This window comes from Dicentrarchus labrax, unplaced genomic scaffold (assembly GCF_905237075.1).
Source record: "Dicentrarchus labrax unplaced genomic scaffold, dlabrax2021, whole genome shotgun sequence".
Taxonomy (NCBI): domain Eukaryota; kingdom Metazoa; phylum Chordata; class Actinopteri; family Moronidae; genus Dicentrarchus; species Dicentrarchus labrax.
In genome coordinates this window covers 1,272,382-1,294,140 of record NW_026136718.1, presented here as the reverse complement: position 1 = coordinate 1,294,140, position 21,759 = coordinate 1,272,382, and the positions used below count along the sequence as shown (strand labels likewise).

General features: G+C 40.7%; 2 protein-coding genes across 2 annotated transcripts in view; both read left to right on the top strand.

Moving 5' to 3' along the window:
* Nucleotides 1-4,354, top strand: part of LOC127350631 (protein NLRC5-like) — a 151,624-nt gene extending 147,270 nt beyond the window's left edge. Inside the window, exons 18-21 of the mRNA XM_051377445.1 lie at nucleotides 276-449; nucleotides 1,415-1,588; nucleotides 2,043-2,216; nucleotides 3,187-4,354. Coding sequence (XP_051233405.1) covers nucleotides 276-449; nucleotides 1,415-1,588; nucleotides 2,043-2,216; nucleotides 3,187-3,205 — 541 coding nt within the window. The 3' untranslated portion in view covers nucleotides 3,206-4,354. The remainder of the gene's footprint in view (nucleotides 1-275; nucleotides 450-1,414; nucleotides 1,589-2,042; nucleotides 2,217-3,186) is intronic.
* A 662-nt stretch (nucleotides 4,355-5,016) lies between these two features.
* Nucleotides 5,017-21,522, top strand: rab3b (RAB3B, member RAS oncogene family). The gene is made up of 5 exons (XM_051375671.1): nucleotides 5,017-5,583; nucleotides 8,781-9,005; nucleotides 14,641-14,759; nucleotides 14,849-14,973; nucleotides 16,377-21,522. The coding sequence occupies exons 2-5, from the start codon at nucleotides 8,781-8,783 to the stop codon at nucleotides 16,559-16,561; spliced, it is 654 nt and encodes a 217-aa protein (XP_051231631.1). The 5' UTR covers nucleotides 5,017-5,583; the 3' UTR covers nucleotides 16,562-21,522.
* The last annotated feature ends 237 nt before the right edge of the window (nucleotides 21,523-21,759 follow it).

Sequence of the window (21,759 nt, the reverse complement as noted above, 5' to 3'; positions counted from 1 at the left end):
AGCCACTGGTGGAGCTGGCAGAGGTTAAGAGCTGAAGTCACTACGTCTTTATTGAAGCAGCAGCACGTTGTCATTAATATTAATGAGAGCTCTTTTTCACTCTTTGTATTTTACAGTTTGCAACCTGCATCCTGTTGGGTTCAGGTGTTTGGAGTTTCCATTTTCTAAACTTGTACATTGTAAACCTTCTTCAGCTCTGAACAGATTATTAAACACTGAATGATTTCAAGCAGGAACATTGTCTTCTAAACTCACATCTTTTATTCTTTATTCAGATTGAGTGGCTGCAGTTTGTCAGAGATCAGCTGTTTTTCTCTGGTCTCAGCTCTGAAGTCCAACCCCTCCCATCTGAGAGAGCTGGACCTGAGTGACAACAACCTGCAGGATTCAGGAGTGAAGCTGCTATGTGGTTTTCTGGAGAGTCCACACTGTAGACTGGAGACTCTGAGGTCAGTTCACTGACTCTCTGTTACTGTTGTAGATCTGATATCTTTCATTAACAGTTGAACCTAATTTATGTTCGTACATAACGTACATCCATAAAGTTTAAATGTCCTTTTGTTCCTCTTTTGTTAGTTGAACTAAACTTAATCTGCAGTCACAAAGAGTTGTCAGTGTCTGTGTGGGAGTTAGTGTATCTATTGAAAATATCTGAAAGACTTTGTTACATTACACCTTATTAGTTGTATATCTTTTGTTTTTGACTTATTTCATTACTTAACTCTCTGAATACTTTAATCACCTTGCTTTTCTCTTCAGTAATGTCTCATAACCCGGCTCCTAGGCTATGACAAATTTGGCATACAACTGAGGTTATAAGTACAACAGTGAAGTGTGTCAGTCAGTAACATCAGTAATGTAAATGTGGATGTGTGAGCAATATGAGGTGTAAATGTTGTAAAGTGAAACCAAATCAGAAATCAAACAAAGAGAATGTGCTGCTGCTCCTGGCGGGGATGCAGCCGCATGCGCGCGCAGAGAGAGAGAGAGAGAGAGAGAGAGAGAGAGCAAAGTTTAGACAGGGTTTTTATCTGTCTCTGTAATCTGCTCATGGTACCTTCAAGGACACATAGGAAAAACAATAACTGGTCAACCACATCAGCACATCAACATTAGATAGGGACCGTCACAAATGTTACTGTTTTCCACACACACCTACTCTGGTGTCTCTCTCACACATCAGCCTGCCCCGCCTCTTCCTGTCTCTGTTTGTGTCTCTGTTGACTATCTTCAGCTGTAACTTTTATAAAGTCGCCCAAAAACCTGCATCCTTTTGGGTTCAGGTGTTTGGAGCTTCCATTTTCTAAACTTGTACATTGTAAACCTTCTTCAGCTCTGAACAGATTATTAAACACTGAATGATTTCAAGCAGGAACATTGTCTTCTAAACTCACATCTTTTATTCTTTATTCAGATTGAGTGGCTGCAGTTTGTCAAAGATCAGCTGTTCTTCTCTGCTCTCAGCTCTGAAGTCCAACCCCTCCCATCTGAGAGAGCTGGACCTGAGTAACAACAAGCTGCAGGATTCAGGAGTGAAGCTGCTGTGTGGTTTTCTGGAGAGTCCACACTGTAGACTGGAGACTCTGAGGTCAGACACCATTTTTTATTTCTGTGCTGAGATGAATGTGATGTTAAGTTGTGCTGACAGTAAAGTGCAGACAGGTTGATATTAAACTGATCCACACTGAGTATCTTAATGCTAAAGGCTGTTTTCTTCTTCAGTGGTTTAGTCCATTGACTGTGGCAGAGCAATGTTGAGCTCCACATTTAAAACCTTCAAAGAACAAGAAGAATCTACACTGAATAATTCACTGTGAACCTCTTCAGCTCTGGATTTAATCTGATATTCCACATCAGGGTTTTAACCAATGAGAATAAAAATACAGACATACAATGAGTAGTTCAATAATCTCTATTTCAACCATCAGACAATAACAAATATATTCAGCATTTTATTTTTCCACCAATAATATGAAACTATATAATGCTTCTACTGACTGAACTGTTTCATTATAAACTCACATCTTTTATTCTTTATTCAGATTGAGTCGCTGCAGTTTGTCAGAGATCAGCTCTTATTATCTGGTCTCAGCTCTGAAGTCCAACCCCTCCCATCTGAGAGAGCTGGACCTGTATTACAACTACATGGAGGATTCAGGAGTGAAGCAGCTGTCTGATCTTGTGGAGAGTCCACACTGTAGACTGCAGACTCTGAGGTCAGTTGAGGGTCTGAGTCAGTCCATGCTGGTTCCAGCAGTCTTGGACTAAACACAGATCCAGTATTTGCTGCTTTCCTCAGTGAAGCTGTGAGAGGAGAATGGGGACAGGCTTCAGGATTGGACAGACAGACAGACAGACAGACAGACAGACAGACAGACAGACAGACAGACAGACAGACAGACAGACAGACAGACAGACAGACAGACAGACAGACAGACAGACAGACAGAGAGAGAGAGAGAGAGAGAGAGAGAGAGAGAGAGAGAGAGAGAGAGAGAGAGAGAGAGAGAGAACAGTCAGCCAATCAGAGAGCCAGGAGCTTGTTGTGATCATGTGTTTGAGTTGATGTGAAGACGACTGTTGTTGTTGTGTTCATGTGTTCAGGAAATAAAGCTGGATTCCAGCTGACAGCATTACAAGATGTATAGAGACAGTGGTCCTCATTCATCCAGTCTGATCTCACACTGTTTGTTCTCTCATTTCTACACTAAACAACTGATCAGTTGGTCTTTGTCACAGCTCTGAGATCAGTCTGACTGAAGCCTGCAAACAACCATCATTACATTTAGTGACCATGTGGTCTTTGTACAGACCAGGACCTCTGCTGGAGTCCAGTACCCACAGCTGATGTGTTGCTGTTCAGTCTTTGTATGAACATGTAGGACCTTTAACATCAGATATATATCTGTCCATTTGTCTCTTGTTTGTCCAAATAGTTTGAATATTTACACATTTGTCCTGTAAGAGTTCAGATGAAACATTCAAATGTGACTGAGACTGTGGTTTTTATCAGCTTTGAACCCTAACAGCAGTAAATGCATCATTCCAGTGGGCAGTGAATGTCTCTCTGTTTCTGCAGTAATGATGTGTTCAGACCCTGCTGCTCTTTATACTGGATGTGCTGATTGAGGGAGTCTCTGTAAACACTGATTTATCTCTGCTGTCCTCCGTCTCCTTCTCTCCTCAGATGGAAGTGGTCTCATTAACTGTGAGTGGTGAGGAAGGAGGTTGTGTTGGAGGATCCGCTGTGTCCTGATGATCCAGAGAGGTTGAAGCAGCAGCATCAGCTCTGACTGGGCCATGTTACTGGGAGGTAGAGTGGAGAGGAGAGCTTCATCCAGCAGTGACTGACAGAGGAATCACAACCAGTGGAGACGACTCAGTGCTGCAGTCGGAACTGCTCCGAGATCAGCTCCACTGTCACACTGTCTGACCTCCTCCACCTGGACTATTACATATTCTGAACACATTTATGAGACATTTAATTAGATATTTCTGTTTCTGTCACAGCTCCACCTTGTGGAACGATGGAGTGTTGCAGCTCATTTACACATTAATAACTGTGGAAGTTCATATTTTATGTATAAAGTTGTATTTCTGGATGTTACCACCAATACTATCAGCTTCTGTTACGACCCAGTTCGATTTGGAGAGCAGTAACATACAATTGAAAAAGGAAAAGAGATGGAATACAACAATTGACAGGTTCAGGTTAAAATCAGGTGTTTTAATTAACTAAGGAGAGTGTGCTTGCACAATGAAATATAACAAAAGAGAGGCAATACAGGTGCTGACAAATAACTAGTACACAAAATGAAAATGACTGGATAATACTGAAGAACAAAAAGAGATCAGCACCCATAAGCTTACAAACTAGTGAACAAAAACCAAACTAGCAATTATTGAGCAACTTAAAGGTCACAAAAGATTACAAAGGCACTGGCTGAATCCACTCAGATAACAGCCAGGCAATACTAGAAAGTACAGACACTCTAACACAATGGTGTGCAACCAACAGCGAGGCGAACTGATCACTAGTTCACAGCCGCCCTGAACTGTGGACACACAAGCTATTTAAGTGCAGCTGGGGTTGATTGAAGACTCCTGATTGGTAGCTTCAGTGGAATTGCAGCCACACCAATCACTGATGCCAGGGGACAGAAACCAGGAAGTAGGCGGTCTCTGCTCCAGAAGGACCAATCCTCAACAGGGAATCACATGAAACACCATAATGAATATACACTAAATGACAGCCAGTGGCTGCCGTAACACTTCTGAAAATACAATCAATGAATATTTGCTTGTAAGATAAAACCTGAATCTGGATTCAATTAAAGCTTCACTTTAGTTTCTCAGCTAACTACAAACAGATTTATCAGACGATCACACAGACACTTCTCTGCAGGCTCAGTCCATTCAGAACCACCTCTGTAAAGTGTGCTGGTGCTGCTGTGGAACGATACAGCGTCTGCAACCGAGAGATCAAATGAGAATAATAGAAAAACTGTGTTGAAGCTCTCAATGAATAAACTCTGGCTTCATTTCAAAGAGGTTGATAACTGAGTTTACTCCTCAGTACAGCCCTGCTCTGTAGCTCCCTCACAGGACAACTGATAACTAGTTAACATATTTACTGCCATAGTAAACTAACCAATCAGGAAGGAAGTTGGTTGATTTGATCGGCCATTTTAATGAGCGGTAAGACTATTTTAACTTTAATGTGCGTCTAAAAATTGCCAGAATAAACACGATCCACAAGAGAGAAGCACAACCAAGACATCATTAAATGAGAAATATTCATTCTGGTTTAAATAATCAGTTTGGTAACATTTCCCATCTTTGCTGCAGAGATTGTGCAAAAGGAATGAAAGGCCAAATAAAGGCAGGTTGAGTTCAGTGATCGAGCTCTATCTGACCACTGAAGAGTTGGGATGGTGCAACATTGTGTGTGTGTGTGTGTGTGTGTGTGTGTGTGTGTGTGTGTGTGTGCTATATGTTTGCTGTTGCAGATTTGTTCTGTTTCCATGCCGATGTCTCTGTTATTGATGCTGAAGCAATTACACGCCTCACTGCCTCAGTTATGAGTCATAGTGAGCAAAACGAGCTGCGCGTCTGCAGAAACGCGGCTGCTGATAGGTCGAAGGATCCGCCTGCAAACTGCCCGAGGAGGGGCAAAAATAAAACGCTGTTCATTCACAGAGACGCCGGTGGTGGTTATTTTTAGGGGGAGGAGGTGACAGGCTGCAGACGCCTTTGCAAATATTCCCACATCGCTTCGCTCCACCTTGAATCAACGCAGGATGTCAGCGTAAAGCCGGTGCGTAAAGAGGCTGCGTCGCGGAAAAGAGACGTTTTACAGCCAATTTCACCCCGTTTCTGGAGAGAAAAATTCCACTCAGCTCACTGCGAACGACGCAGCCGGTGCTCCCGGAGCTCCTCACAGACCCTCGGGGGATCGGATCGTTGAGGACACATTCGTGGAGCTTTTATTATTGTTTCCATTTTGGGTGGGAGCGCGGACACCGAGCGAGCTGTCTCCATCAGGTGCAGAGCAGAGAGAGAGCATCAGATCCGCCCAGCAGAGGTAAGACACAGACAGACAGACACACAGACAGACAGACAGACAGACAGACAGAAAACACGGATGACCGGCGGTGACACCGGTTTAATGCACACAGACAGGCCTGATGCTGACTGATCAGAGTCCAGAAACGTCGGTCACACCTGAGCCGATGGAGCCGATTTATTCCTCAAATCTTCTTAAATGAAGAGTTTGTTTCGTCCTTTAATATCCGCAATAGTGTTCACATAACATTGATCATTGATTCAGTATTGGTTGTCAGTTTTCTACACCACCTCCGTCCTGTTCTTTAATGGACCCTTTACATATGTCGGCCTATAATATCCCATAATAATCTCACAGGTGCAGCCTGTCTGTGGCTCTCTGTAGGGAGCTGAGCCTGAGTCATTCATCTGATATAACTGTGAATCTACAGTCTTATGGAGTATTTTAATAATGATTATATGTCACTATATGTCACGTTCACTGTGTGTCTATATTATAATTATACATTGTGTTCCTGCTGTTTGGTGCTTTTATCTTCATAATACTTCCATGTGAATTCTTTATGTATGGAAGCCCATTTCTGCCAGTAAAATAAAATAATAATAAAAACTTAATGATGCTTAATCATAATGAAAATATCGCCAAGGTAAGTCATAATTGTGAGATAAAAAGTAAAAAATGTGAGATAAAAGGTTTTAATTATGCGATAATAAGCGGCAGGCTTACAGGCTTCCATATTTTTGGCTGTGATTTCAATTGTGGTGTATGAGGGGCGGATCTATACAGAAATATTCATGTGGTGTTCAGAGGGTGGCAGAAATATATTCAGATTTAATCACAAACAATCACATATATCAGTATTTGTTTGGAAAAGCCCCCAAATGAAGATATTTGAACACAAAAACATCAATGTGGCACATTAGTAAAGCACTGAATAGAAATATCTAAAGGCGCCATTAGATACATATAAATCTATAGTTTTAATTCCAAATCTTCAGACATTTTTCCAATGAAAAAAGTTTTAATTGAACTTTGTTAAAAAAGTGTCCAAATCAGATCATTAAATTATTTTGAAATATTAAATTTGACAGCATTTGGCACCAATTTGGGGCAGCAGCTGCCTCCCCTGTAGATCCGCCCCTGGGTGTTATTAATGTAGGATTTATGCTGCATCTGTGGCTCTCCAGCGTTCACTGTGTCCGCTGTAATGTCTCTGTAGTTTGTAGTAAGTTTTAAGGTCCAGTGTACAACATTTAGCTATTGTTAGAAATATAATATAATATTAATATAGATAGGGATGTTTTCATTAGTGTTTAATCACCTGAATATAAGAATCGTTGTGTTTTCGTTACCTTAGAATGAGAGGTTTTTATCTCCAGAGGGAGCGGGTCGTCTTCTGGTGGAGTCCGCCAGCCCAGAACGGACAAACAGTGATCACTGCGTGTAATATTTGTGGAAAATAGCAGCGTAAACATTATTAGGAGTATGCTGTTTCAGAATAAGGGCAGGAACAGAATATTTTTTGTATGGAAATGTAATGAAACTTTTGCGTGTCTGAAACTTAATATGAGGCTTTAACTGTTTCCAGCAGTCACTCTCAATCAACAGCACATTAAAACATCCTGTGAGTTTAGTTTGATAAGCTGCCAGTTTTTGTCAGTATACTCCATTTTGACATTTTCCATTGTGAACATGGTTAAGATGAGTATAATTGGGACACTCTGTCTCTGTCTCATGAACAATAGAAAAACATGACATGTCTTGAATAGAAAGCAAAAGCAGAGTGAGAGACAAACATTATTTAATTTAAGTGCAGAAACTGTGTTGAATCAATTAAAAAACTCTTGACAAACATTATATTTTATAGTCTTATAAACCTCCACGGTTTATTAAAGTCAGTGTAGCATTCCCCACAGCTAGAATCATCATTTCAGATGTATTTCGTGGTCGTTTCTTCCTCCTCCGGTCCCTGATGGAGAGGATGAGTCTGTACCGACACAGCCGTCCACGCTAGATTGAACCCAGCAGGATCTTCAGCTCTGACTCATCTGCTGCTCACATTCATTGAGCATTCACACACACAGCGGCTGCTACCCGACTGCAAGCTCCTCCAGAGAGGCAGCGCAGGCTTTTATTTGACTTCATCTGACTCGACAGGTGAAGTCTAACAGGAAATGTTTGTTTGCGCTGTGTCTTTGTTTAACACACTGTGGGTTGTTTGGTGGCTCTTTGTGCTGAATCACATTTGGCTGCAGCTCATCGTCGCAGTCGGGAGAAAACGTATAAAATGTCAGATGGAACAAAGAGGAGGTTTTAGAAATGGTTTAAGAGGAGCAAATAATGTGAAGTGAAAAAAGACATTTGAATTATCTTCTGGATGCAGTCGGATGAGTACCTGTGGCGATCTATAAGCATATATGAGTGAGACAGCATAGTTTTCAGATAACGTCAGCAAAAGAAAGTTGTTACCATTAACGTACCTCAGTACACGAAAATTTTACAAAAAAAATCACTAATGAAGAGCAATAGTGAGATTGGGCAGGAACACAGGCTATCTGTACACTTTCCAACACAAAAACACAACTTTATTTACTTATACAAAACATGTAAATATGTGAAATTGAAAGAGAAAAAATGTGTTGGTCGTATTCACAACATTTTATTTCCACAGCTGTGTTGTTGATAATGTCACCATTAGCTGTATATTAGGGGATTACAGCAGGTCATGTGTTATGTGCAGGTGTTGGTTTGGTTTCAAGAGTTTGGACGTTTTTAAAGAAGTTTGGTATTTTCTGTATTTTAATTACTAAGGAAATAACACTACAATAAAAATGGTCACCGTGTCTTCCAGTCCAACAAAAGAATGAGACTAGCTGCAATGCTAACCTATAGTATAATTATATAAGTGACTGAATAAGTCTAATGTTGTTAGCAGACAGACACCACTGACTTTATTTGTTACATTATGGAGTTTTTGAGGGAACTGTACAGTGGATATATTTACACATTGCAGCGGCAGCATCCGTTGACGACTACTGAGATACTACATTGCATTTTTGTGGAGTAGGAGGAAAATATTATAAAGACATCAGCAACCACTGAAACTGAAACCCAGATTGTGAAAAGGGAGTTGGATATCCCGGGTCGACTTTGATTAGACAGATTTTCACTAATTGTGTTCTTTGTTTTTTGATTTTTCTCATCAAACCTTCCAGATGGCGAAGGCAGACCAGCGTTTTGGCCAGCGGGACGGCTCCGACCAGAACTTTGACTACATGTTCAAGCTGCTGATCATCGGCAACAGCAGCGTCGGGAAAACGTCGTTCCTGTTCCGCTACGCCGACGACTCCTTCAGCAACTCCTTCGTCAGCACCGTCGGCATCGACTTCAAGGTGAAGACGGTGTATCGCAACGACAAGAGGATCAAACTGCAGATCTGGGTGAGGATGGATTCATGTTTGTCTCATAGATATTCTACAAGGGAATGAGTTCTGACACGAGATGTTGAACGGTCCAACAGCAGACACATTCAAATGTTTCTGGTTTAAACAGACTTAAATCATCCAAAAGAAAATACATTATGGAACAGAAAGTTAAACGTACAGTTTATAATTTGATTGAAATCGTTAACGGACAAGTTAACACATGAAAGTTTTATTCATCTTCGCCAACTTCCTTCCTCCCTCTCCAACGTATCCAACTTATCCCGCGTTTACCTGGAAGTTATAGCATCTAAAGGGAAGCAAGGAAACGCACCGGTACCAGAATATTATTACATATAGAAATCTCTGTGTTTGAAACATATGAGATAATGTAAGTTCTCAACAACATATATAACATAGGTCTGGAAATTAGACATTTTAATGTGGAAACGTTACATATTATAGCTTTAAGCTGAAAGTGTGCAATTTGTTGACCCATGATAACACGTCTTAGCGTGTTAGCATATTACTGTTTTGACGTTTGTCATGTTACTATAACATAAAATATGTAATATATTATACTTTATACCATACCATAATTATACAATACATGTTATATAATATACTGTAAAGTAAGATGAGGTAATATTATATAATTTAGGTTAGGATTATACATAACTGTACACATATGTCATGACATGACATAACATATGTAATATAATATACTGTAACGTACTGTAACATAACATTGTATGTTATTATATATATAGTATTGTAAATTTGGTGGCGGCTGTGGCTCAGAGGTGGTTCGATCCCCGGTAGTATCCTTGAGCAAGATACTGAACTCCAAATTGCTCCTGATGCATCGGTGTGAGAATGTGAATGAATGAGTTAGTTTCTGTTCGATGGGCTTTGCTCACTGAGTGAATGTGTGTGAAAGGGTGAATGTGGCTGTAGTGAATATATATATATATATATATATATATATATAAAAAAACGTACTGTAATATAAAGTATAACATAACGTACTGTAATATAACGTATAATATAAAGTATAATATAAAATGTACTGTAATATAAAGTATAATATAAAGTATAATGTAATATAAGGTATAATATAACATACAGTTGTATGTCAGTGCTGCAGTGTAACATGATGTTCTGCTTTCCGTCAACAAGCTGCTGAGAGGAACAGAAAAGACAGACACACACAGACTTCTGGGCTACAGCTTGTATTATCATTGATGTTGTTGCCATGGCAGCAGCTCTTCACGCTCACTCACTCTCTCGCCGGTGCACACACACACACACACACACACACACACAGATGCACACTCCCTGTCTACAGTGGCAATTAAAGAGACCTCTTGGGGCGAAGAGGTTGAGACCCGACAGGGGACAGAGGAGCCTGTAGGGGGAGGGACGGGGTGAGGAGGAGGATGTGGGGGGGGAAGTAGAGCTAATCAGAGCCGATTGATTCAAACTGAAAGCACGCTGATGAGTAAAAATAGACACACACATAAACAAGCATAAACAATACAACACAAGAAACAGTTAAACAGGTTTTGTGTTTGTTTGCTGAATACTCATTTAAGCATTTTAGCATGCCTTCAGCTTTAGCCACTAACATGCTATCAAAGCTAATGAAACGATCTTTATTTTATTTCTGGCCCATTCTCGTAGAGTGGATATTATTATCCACATAAATTAACATTATTTATCCTGAGCTCAGTTTGCCTTCAGCAGTCGGAGAAGATTGTTTTGTCATGTATCTCATCTGAATGAAAAAGGTGTTTATGGGTTTTTATAGGCTGCGACGGAGACAGACAGAAGATCTCAACCCCATAATTAGAACCTTTTTCTATTTCACCAACACCTGAAACAGCACATTAGTCTGCACAGACCACAACAGCTTAAAGCTATAATCTATAACATTTCCACCATTGTTCCGATCAGAGCCTGAAAAGAGCTCGTACTCACCGGCACTTCCGATTTTTGTCAACGAGTACCCTTAAATCTCCTTGCATCGACAAAGGCTTGATGCCAAAACACGACGGAAGTTTGTTTTTAAGTCTGCCTTGAACATGCTGTGAAAATGAAGGCATTTTAATTGTTTAAAAGTAGAGTTCCTTGGGGTTTTCTTGTGATTTTTGTGTGCACTTGTGTCTTTATCCAAAGAGCGCGTCAAACAAACTCAATTCGAGTCCAGGAAATGCTCCTACCCAAACATTTTATGACACCTTTACCTGTTATTACATAACGCCATCCTCCAATTAGGGTACTGGCACCTTCGACAGCATGTTCACATACTTTAGTGTTTTTCCTGATTTGGGAATCCTAGCTACAATGAACAATTATATTTCAGACAACAGGGTTCTTGAGTCAGTTTTGGGTCCTTTTGTGTTCCAACTTGCTGATGTCCCCGAGCACCAAGCAGCCCCATAAAGAAAGTTTGGTGTGGTGTGTCTGGTGTGCATAGAGTCCTGACCTCAACCCCATTCATCACTGACTGTGAACCAGACGAGATAAGACCAACATCAGTGTTGGACCTCACTGATGCTCTGGTGGTCTGAACTAGACTAAATCCCTGCAGCAGGTTCAACATCTGCAGGAAAGACTGAAACCAGGAGAGTGGAGGCTGTTAGAGCAGCACACTAATAAACACGGTCTGGAACGAGACGATCAACTCTCACATGTGTCCAGCTGTCCGCATACATCTTTGGCCATGTTGCTGGAGTGCAGTGATGTCCTCCTCTGTGGAAATCAAACGCACATTTCTCTCTGCTTTCAACTGAACTGAGAGGAAATCAGTCACTGCCTGAGGCTCCGCTTACACACACACACACACACACACACACACACACACACACACACACACACACACAGATAATCACGCCCGAATCTCAATTAATTTAAATGGATTCGAGCGCTCGCCACATCTCACAAGAAAGAGAAGGAGAAAACCAGGGATTGCTGAATGAGTGCAGAGGAAGCGAAGCACAAAAGAGCTAAATTTAGAGGAATGACTGCACCCAGACCAGCTGTAGTGGTATGAGGATGAAATGGAGGAGAATGGCGGCTGAATGCTGTGGGAGTTGTTGTGGACGTACGTGAAAGTCACATTGAGGCTCAGCTGGTTTGTTGCAGTCGAGCAGCGATCTGCGCCGGCGGCTGCAATTCGATCGATGCTTCAGATAAGACGGTTAAGAGTGTCAGAGGAGATGAACGAGTTGGGTTGTTTAAAGAGTGAGATACTCTGACAGCAGCCAGTTTTTATTTTGTCTATTACTTCTAGTATAGTTACTTTCTACACATAAAGAAAGAGATAATTAAATTCATAAATAACATAGAATTTCACAATAAAATAGTTTCTATCCACTTCGACTGTGTTTGAGCACCAAACATCATCGATGTACTCTCGTCCTGCGTCGGAAGGAGCAGATCTCGGTAAAGATGTGGCCAAAACAGTCTCAAACATTTCGTCCAGACTGGAAATGATCCAGGAGCAGCCTTAAGTGCAAGCTGGGCCAGCATGGCTTCTATCCGGCCCTCTACCTCTCCTCCTGGGGTGACAACACCCACTGTGGTGGAGCTGGTCCTGCTGATGTCGCTGGGTGGATAATCATCAAGGTCCGTTGTTTCATTGATCCAAACCCTACACTTTCTCTTCCAATGACTGTAGGCTCTTTCTGTCATGTGTTTCAGAAATAAAAATTCAAACAAAAACAGAGAACTTTGAAAGAGCCGCATCTGAATGTTTCATTTGCCATATTCAGAATCTCCTGATCCAGTTGATTTGAACAGTTTTGGCTTAACCCTTAAAAATCAAAGCCCATCAGACATCATTCAATGATGTTTTAAGCAACGGCACCTGGATCTTATCTCACTGGTACCTGAACCATGCAGCCCTTAGCGTTATTGTTATTCAGATAAGAGCAGCAGTTTATATCTGCATCTGTAAACATGAAGGAATGGATGCAGACTGCAGATGATGGTTCAAACTTATTCTTAGTCTCTTTCACTGTTTCAGCTGTTGGCAGAACGACTAATGAACAGACAGACTGATGATGATGTTCGGGTAAAAGGTGTTAAAGTGTAGATTGAGCTTCAGTGTGAAGTTTAACACATCGCTGTGTTATTGTGAGGTGAGAACAGGTGTGCAGGTGTGCAGGTGTGTGTGTGTGTGTGTGTGTGTGTGTGTGTGTGTGTGTGTGTGTGTGTCTGTCTGGAGCATCAATTTGTATATTCATACATGTATGTAACTGCTGAAGTGACATGTAGTGTAGTTTCTGAAGCTTCTCATTAAGAAAATTTATGCTTTATAACAACTCATGGTCAAAATGACAGAGCCGGTCTGACTGCCTGCATCTCCATGGAAACAGCAATTGCACTAATAGCCAAATCAAACAGTCTGGTTTTGACGCCAAAGTATGACAGATAATATCCCAGCTTAGTGTGCTGGGATGTGAGCTTATCCCTGCTCACTGTAAACAGGATACAACAGTTCATACACAGACTGACTGGCTCAGTGAGGTTGGTCCATCCAACACCTTTGTCCAGAGGAAAATAAAGATTTTCATCATATTTCCATGGTAACAGCCAGCGTTACCTACATGCAACAGCTCAGAGATTCAGGGTTGAGGAATTGGTTGAACTATTTTAGTGCCTTCCTGGTCTTTTCTGTACCTCCCCCCATCACCACATTGAGTCCCCTTCTACACAAGAAATATCAAATTCTAAAGGGCAGATTGCTATTAAAGATTAGTTTGGGTTTTTTGAAGAGGGTTTATATGTAGATAAATATAGTGTGATTGCTGCTTGCAACCAACCATGTTGTTGGTTATTGAGTGTTTGAAATTCCCAAATTCAAAAAAATCTAAATAAATCACCTGTACATCTAACAGAGCAGAAATTCCAATTTACAGCAAATCTGTCTTCCTGTAACATATGGTCTGTTAGGAGTAGACATTAAACATTTTATGTTTTGGCTAATAACTCATGAACTGTTAGGAGTAGAAGACTGAGATTTTTGTACTGGGCTATAGTTACAGGGCAAAGGTCAGTGTTGTAGATACAGGTCAAAGGTCTGTACTGTCTATTTGATTCATATAATAATAATAATTAGGATAATAGGAACTTTTTTAGTGAAGTCCAATATTATATAAAAAAAAAATAAAAAAAAATATAATGCTTCAGACGGTAAACTTACAGAGTCAATACAATCGGAACGGGCAGTAGTGCGAACAGGCAGGTCTATACTGTCTAATGATCATAATAGTAAAGTGTGTGATGCCAAGACACATGTACTTCAGTTTTATTTGATTATTATTCTTTTCCCCACCTTTTGACCGTTATCTCTTTTGGACCGATATCTCTTGAACACAGCATTAAATTACAACAGATGTAGATGGGTGGCATATATACTCTTTTAGAAGCTGTGCCTGCGAGCAGCAGATTCAGCAATCATACGCATTTTCTTCAGGAAATTAAAAATATTCTAGTTCATAATTCATAATAGTTATTTTTGTTTTTTACTGCGTCACATTCATCTTGCAATGAATCATGGGTCATTAAATCAGTGACCATGGGGACGCTTGAGACTTTACAGTCCAGTGGTAGCTCGTATTTTTATTGCTGATTGCTTTGTTTCCAGGACACAGCAGGGCAAGAGCGTTACCGCACCATCACCACGGCCTACTACCGTGGCGCCATGGGCTTCATCCTCATGTACGACATCACCAACGAGGAGTCCTTCAACGCTGTCCAGGACTGGTACGTGATTGCTCAGAAGCTGTAGTGTGTATGCTTCTGTGTGTGTCTCAAATAAAAGTTCAATTAAAATATTTAAAATGTGCTTTCAGGGCCACTCAGATTAAGACGTACTCGTGGGACAACGCCCAGGTGATCATGGTGGGCAACAAGTGCGACATGGACGAGGAGAGAATCGTACCTCCAGAGAAAGGAAAACACCTCGCCGACCAATTAGGTCAGCTCCAATTAGGTTGCAGTACTTAAAAACTGATGTTTACCAAAACATTCATGGTATTAAAATCATGCTTCTGTGCAATATTTATAGGTACTGTGAGAAAGAGCAGCTGAAGTTCAACCTGGGGGAATACTTAAATAATATAACTATATTGCCTATTGCCAAATGACTGTGAGGTGTTTGAATCAAGAATGCACAATATTGGTTTCAGCTCCACTGCTGGGAGCTATTTTTTCTTTAATGTATGTAAATACATAAGTACACACTGCAGGCTTCACTGAAAGGAGAGTCACCCAAGTTACCCAATGTTCAGGAAAACGTTACAGCAAACTTGAATGTCCTCGAGCAAAGTTTTTTGTTAGCAGCTACAGACGGAGATTGGAAGTGATGACATTTAATTTTTATCATGAAAAAGTCACATCGGAAGAATTTATCCAGACTGCATCTGTGAGATATCACACCACCTTCAAATGTGTGGACTGGGCTCCCAGGTTACAGAAGATATTTGTGAAGTGGGAAGAAGAGTCTGAATACAGCAAACACACCTTGAGATGCTCAAATAGATAAAACCACACCCAGTTTAACAGTAAGAGCGTAAAGATTAGAGTGACAGGGAATATTAAAGTCACTGGTTTCTAGAGTTTTTGGCTTAAAACAAATAAAGGTCTACATGTTGTTACAGATTTACATCTGAGTCAAGACCAGTTGGGACTTTTCCCTCTGCCGATTGTTTGATTTTAATTATTTTAAAAGTCTGATAAACTATTCAGAATTTTACAAGAAAAGTGGAATTATTATCATTAACAGTATATAATGGACAGAGTCTGTGAAGTGAAGATAGTGGAAGTGTCTTAAACCTGCATTCTTTTTACTGGCCAGCAGGGGGCAGCTCCAAGTGGCTGCAAAAAAGATACTCTTTCAGTATTTTAATGACATTTAGTGATTTAATATAATGTTTGATCAGCTTTTTGCTCTCTCCCCCCTCGGGCTCCCCTGTAATCCAAACACCAATATCTGTTTGTCATGGCATTAACACGGTAAAAGCTGTTGGCTTTACATCTTCTAATCTCATGTATATTTAGCTCTTGGAGAGTAGCCCCGCCCTAAAGCATACCCTTCTTTATGGTCTGTTTTACTCTAAATGGGACCATCATTTACTAAATGAACATTATGCTGTATGGAAGAAGACTGAAACTAGAGACTGAGACCAGAAACTCATCAGGAACCTGTTTACTGAGCTCATAAAGTAGGGTAGCTATGTATATTTATAGCACAATATTTTTCTTATTCAAATACTTTGCACTAAAATGTCAAGACCTGAATCCATCAACAACACTTCTAAACACCCATGTATATATAGGTTTTCAGCTGAAAAAACAAAGTTCCTCTGTTTCATCCTGCAGGCTTTGAGTACTACGAGGCGAGTGCCAAGGAGAACATAAACGTGCGGCAGGTCTTTGAGCGCCTGGTGGACATCATCTGTGTGAAGATGTCAGAGCGTGTGGACGTGGAGGCACCGGTGGCTCCTGGCACCAAGACCACCAGACTGACCGACAAGCCTGCCCAGCTACCTCAGAAGTGCTGCTGATCGTCCGTCGCCGTTCATCCCTCTGCTGTCGCCTCGTCCGCTCCCCTAAGCTCTCGAGAAAAAGAAAAAAAAAACATATTAACTATTGTAACATTCCTCAACACACTCTCTCTGCTTCAGTCCATGTTTGTGAGCAGTCAATAATCACTACGCCTACTGAGATTTCTGCTAACTAACATTTATATAGCCAGTTTCATTCCCTTCCCTTCCCCAAGTATCCGGGGTTGGCCCTTACGTAGACGGAGGAGTAAGGGTGGCAGTGCACTCCAGACACAATGTCATTTTAATTTGCAGTGTTTTCAAAATATTGTAGAGCCACTGTTGATTACATTGGTGTGTGCAAATGCTTGAATGCTAATTGCGACTGGAGTTGTTTAATGACGTTGGAGCTAGATACAAAAAGTTAAAAGCCTCTGGGACAGCTTCTTGTGTCCTTGCCAAAATAATTCACAATAGAAGCTTGTACCATTAGGAAATACTTGCGCAAATAGGTTGATGTTGGGAAGAGGGTTTGAACATACCAAATTAAAGGTGGGTCAATCATTCTGGAGAAAGATAGCTGATTGTTGAGTATCATTCCCAGGTCGCCAAACACCAAAGCTTTGGGTTATGGTAAATGGGAAAGAAACAAAGTGACTCGGAGCGAGCCAAGTCAAGAATGATCGACCCCACCTTTAAAGAATGTACCTGACATGTGCAACACGCATCAGCGGAGGTCATGGAGCACTGCGTCATTTGACATGCATCATTTGACGTCACCAGACGAGCCATAAATACGCCACTGTGTGTTTGCCTTTCTGTGCAGATTAAGAAGAATATTCCAGACTTAAACCTGAAATACACAAACCAAAGGATACAGTTAAAAGAAGGCCACTTATTATATGGCAACAACAGTAATTGTGGAATATCTGTCTAGCCCTGCCCCAACCTTATCTGAATGTGGCTCTTCATTTTGGTTGCACAACCTCAGAAAGACAGCAAATTTGATTTTGTTCGGAGTGCACTGCCGACAGGAGCTGGAAGCAGGGTCCACAGGTAAGCACAGCACTGCCTCTCCTCTCAAAGTGTAGCACAACGAGAAACTTACCACAACACCACAGCTGCTCATGTTCACAAGTTTACAGGTCGCAGTCGTTCACCAAGTCATCTGCCGAAACATCAGATAGGCTGCTTCTCAAATAGCTAGTAGTAGTGAGTCCACTGGAATACAATATGCCTATAGCCCACTAACTGTTACTGGCCTTACTTAGTGCTGTTTTTTGGCTTGAAAGACGCTTTAGGGCTACACCACCAATGCACAACTCCCAGGCAGGGCTGCAGCCGAAATCATTTGAGTGAAATACTTAACAGGAGCGGGTCGAGTCCAAAAAACCATCTGATGCTTCCCTGTAGTGTTTGTAGTTACACAGAGAATGCCTTGTGATGTTTTAACAGGGTTCATTTAGATTATTAGTGTTGGGTAGAATTATGAAACAAATCAATGTACAGTACAGTATGTACTGGAACAATAATAACAGCACTTGCATTGCACTTTCCTTAACAAACTTTCCTTGAACTGAGTACACTATTACCTGTTTCTGTATCTGTTCAAACAGTGAAATTATCTGTATTCAAATGCACACGTATTCGGAAAGGGGCGGGGCTTAACCAGATAACTGGACTAGCTGCAAGTTGTTATAAGATAAGGAACTCGTTAATCAGGAGGAACAATGCCGATTCTGTCCTGGCTGTGGAACAGTGGACCAGCTCAGTGGGGGGGATGTGTTTTGTGGATCCTGTGGAGGGTACTGGAACCGTTGCTACGAGCCATCTGTTCCTTGTATAACCAAAGTGAGAGTGTATTCTCTGCACAGTCAAACATGTTTTCAGTGGGTGAGGTTGCCCTCTACGATCCGGTTGAGAGTGTCTGTTATGGGAACCTCAGAATTGTTTCTGCTATTTGCAGATGATGTGGTTCTATTGGCTTCATCAGATAGTGGTGGATGGAGAACCCGTAATGATGAGATATTTTTCTTGTAACATTATTAAATACTGATCACGTAATCCTGAGATACTAAGTCATAAATACAAGACCGAATTATGCAGGAAAAGTCTTTGGAGGATCAATGTTATGCACTTTTGTGGAAATCCAACTGGCTCCGAAAGATGACTGTAATCTATGAATGGTGCTCTGTTTTGGCATATCTTCTATTGTGACTTAACTGACAACTAAAGGACAAGAAATCTGTGAAATCTGAGATTTACTTCATCAGGAAATCTGTTATGTCAGGAGTTATATAATTTAATCAATGAAAAACTGACATGACAAATTTAAGTCTGCAAATACAGATTTGATTTTCCATTCACAAGGAAGAATCTCCTTTTTAGAGCTTAAGTCTTAACATGTGAAAGCATGCAGGGTAGCCTGAGAGGAAGCTCGATGTTATCTTTATAACAAAGAGACATACAATTGCCACAGAAAGATGGAAAACAACTACCAAGAGACAGAACATGACTACTAAAAGAGGCAAAATGACAACCACAGACTGGGTATCTTGCTCCTATGTAGGAGGACGGTGTGGGGCATTTTACATACCTGTGTCCAGGGCAACAATGTCTCATAGTCCATCCATGATTCCAGGATGACGTAACAATATGTGTTGGTGGTGTAAAGGAAACAGGAGTTTCACAGATCACAGAGTAAGCTCAGTTTCACCACTGAGACGCTGGTGAGACCTGTGGAGTTGATTTAAATACACAGTGACCTTGGAGGAAAGATATTTTGAACAAAGAGAATCTGTTCTTCGCTGTGGGATTAATGTGCTGCTGGAGCACTTGATCTCTTTGACCCTAACTGTAATTAATGTAAAAGAGAAACAGAGCAGCAGGCTTCAGAACTGCAAACCCTTTAAAGTAATAATCTCGGAGAGCCTCATTAAATTATACCAATTTCTGACCCTCACACAAGGAATTAACAGGAAACAAGGCATGTACTGAACATAATATGGGAGACAACATTGGGTTATCTTTCTTTCTTTTCTTAACCTCTCAGCCCAGTTTGTTTGGCTGTAAACAAATAAACCAGTAAAATAACCACAGGTGTCACCAAATCAGGAACTAAATCTTAAAAAGGTGATTTATATACTGTAAGTACGATACATGTCTGAGTGACAAGGTAAATGGCGTGTGTTGCGTAACTAATGGTTACAATATCAGGAGCATGGTGTTTATTCACAATAGTTCTGACAATCTGCAGCCAACTGTGCTGTCATGTTGCACAGACTGAGAGGATGAGCTGTTGTATTGTGGCGCCTTGTTCTGCTGCTACGTTGACGGCCGTCAGTTGACACAATGTAAGGACTCAGTCGGCGTGTACGAGGCGTCAATTTGTGATACAAACTGCCAAAGCTGACAATGGGCAGCTTTTCGATGTGGTGAACAAAGAAGGGATGCTGCCTGTTCACATCAGCAGAGAAAATCACTCTTTAAAACAACAGTTAAACTCAGGTTTCTTTCCTCGTTTACTCTCACAACCTGTTTTGCTCCCATGAATTCGAATATCCCTAACTTCTTGTGAGTAGTGTAGTTCTGGTTCTTGAACCAGTTCCATTCAATATTCTTCAACCAGTTTTGAAGGGAGCCATTGTAATCATCAACAGAGGACGCTGCGCAATGAACAACGACCTGTAGAATATAAAATGAACACTTTGGGTCAACAAGGAAAACCTGATATTTGTTGGTTCCAACCAATTTAATTTCGACTGAAATGTTTTAAAGCGATTCAAAACTAGGAGCTTGAAGCGTAACAAAGCCAGTTCCCTGTCGGTCTCTTTGCCTCTAGAAACAAGAACCGCTTACAACAGCCTTCGTAACACTGAGCTAGCCAGCTGTTGGTCAGCTCACATCAATGTGAGGTGGATACAGTATATTACTCTTATTACTGTAATATTATTACTGACATGTATTAGAAATTAGTTACACAGCTAGTTACTGTAGAAAGTAATGTCATTACTGTAATAGTATTAGTAGTAATGTCTCACTGCCTGCACCATAGTTTGAGAACCAGAGAGATAAACATTAACCCAGAAGGTCCAGGATCCAGATCAGACCCCCTCCAGGCTGCCAGAGACTCGACCCCAGACTGCCGCCGAGTGCTGCAGCCCTGCTTCATGGTGGCTTACAGCTTTTGCACTGGCCGACACAAACCAACGCCATACTGAGGCTGTTTTATACTCACACACACACGTGAGCAGAGCTGATGAGTGAAGAGCACATGGATGTGTCCCCCCCCCCCTTATTAGCAGGTGTAGTCACGTAGACGTCATGTTCGCAGTGTTTCCTACATGAACCTGAGTGTGTGTGAGTGTGTGTGTGTGTGTGTGTGTGTGTGTGTGTGTGTGTGTGTGACGTTAGGGCCACGTTCTATTGTTGCATATGGTTATCATGATATTTATTGCGTGTTCAGTTGTGAGGGTTTTTGTGTTTGTGTACAGTATCTTTGACGGAAGTGTGATATTTTGATAATGTCAGCTGAGATACAGTACGTGTGTATATGAAGGAAAACGGGACGAGGAGAACAAAAATTTGTGCATTTATTATTAAATATTACGAAGGTAGAAAATAAAAAATATCCTACCAACTTGTTATTTAGCTACCGCAGCGCACGTTTTTGTGTGTAACTCCCCACCGTGTGTCTTCAGATTGATAAAAACATACAATAATATTGACATTGTCTTCATATGATTATTTTTTAAGTGAATTTGTAAATGATAGAATTAGAAATTATAATGTTGTTGAGTATGAATTTATTTTTATGCTGTGTATACCATGGACAAATTATATAGAGAGTTTATGTAAACTTGTCGTCTTAAGGTTCGCTCCTGTACGGGGGAGAAGCACAAAGTGATTGTACAAAATATTGTGAATGTTTGTATATTATAGATGCAATTTAGTATAATAAAAATCACAATCTTTAATCATAAGATTTGTCTGATTGTTTTGATTTTTGTCACAGTTTAATATTGTGAAATAACTTACTTGTAAAAATACAGATATTTTCTATAAAAAGTTTTGCACAGTTGCAGCTTTAATTTTACATAAAATCTTTTTTGTCTTTAATGTTTAATTAAAAATATTTCCACTTTAAAAACAATGCAATGATCTATAAATCCAGGTGAACTCTGCTATAATGAAAACAATCAGACTTACATTTCCAGCAG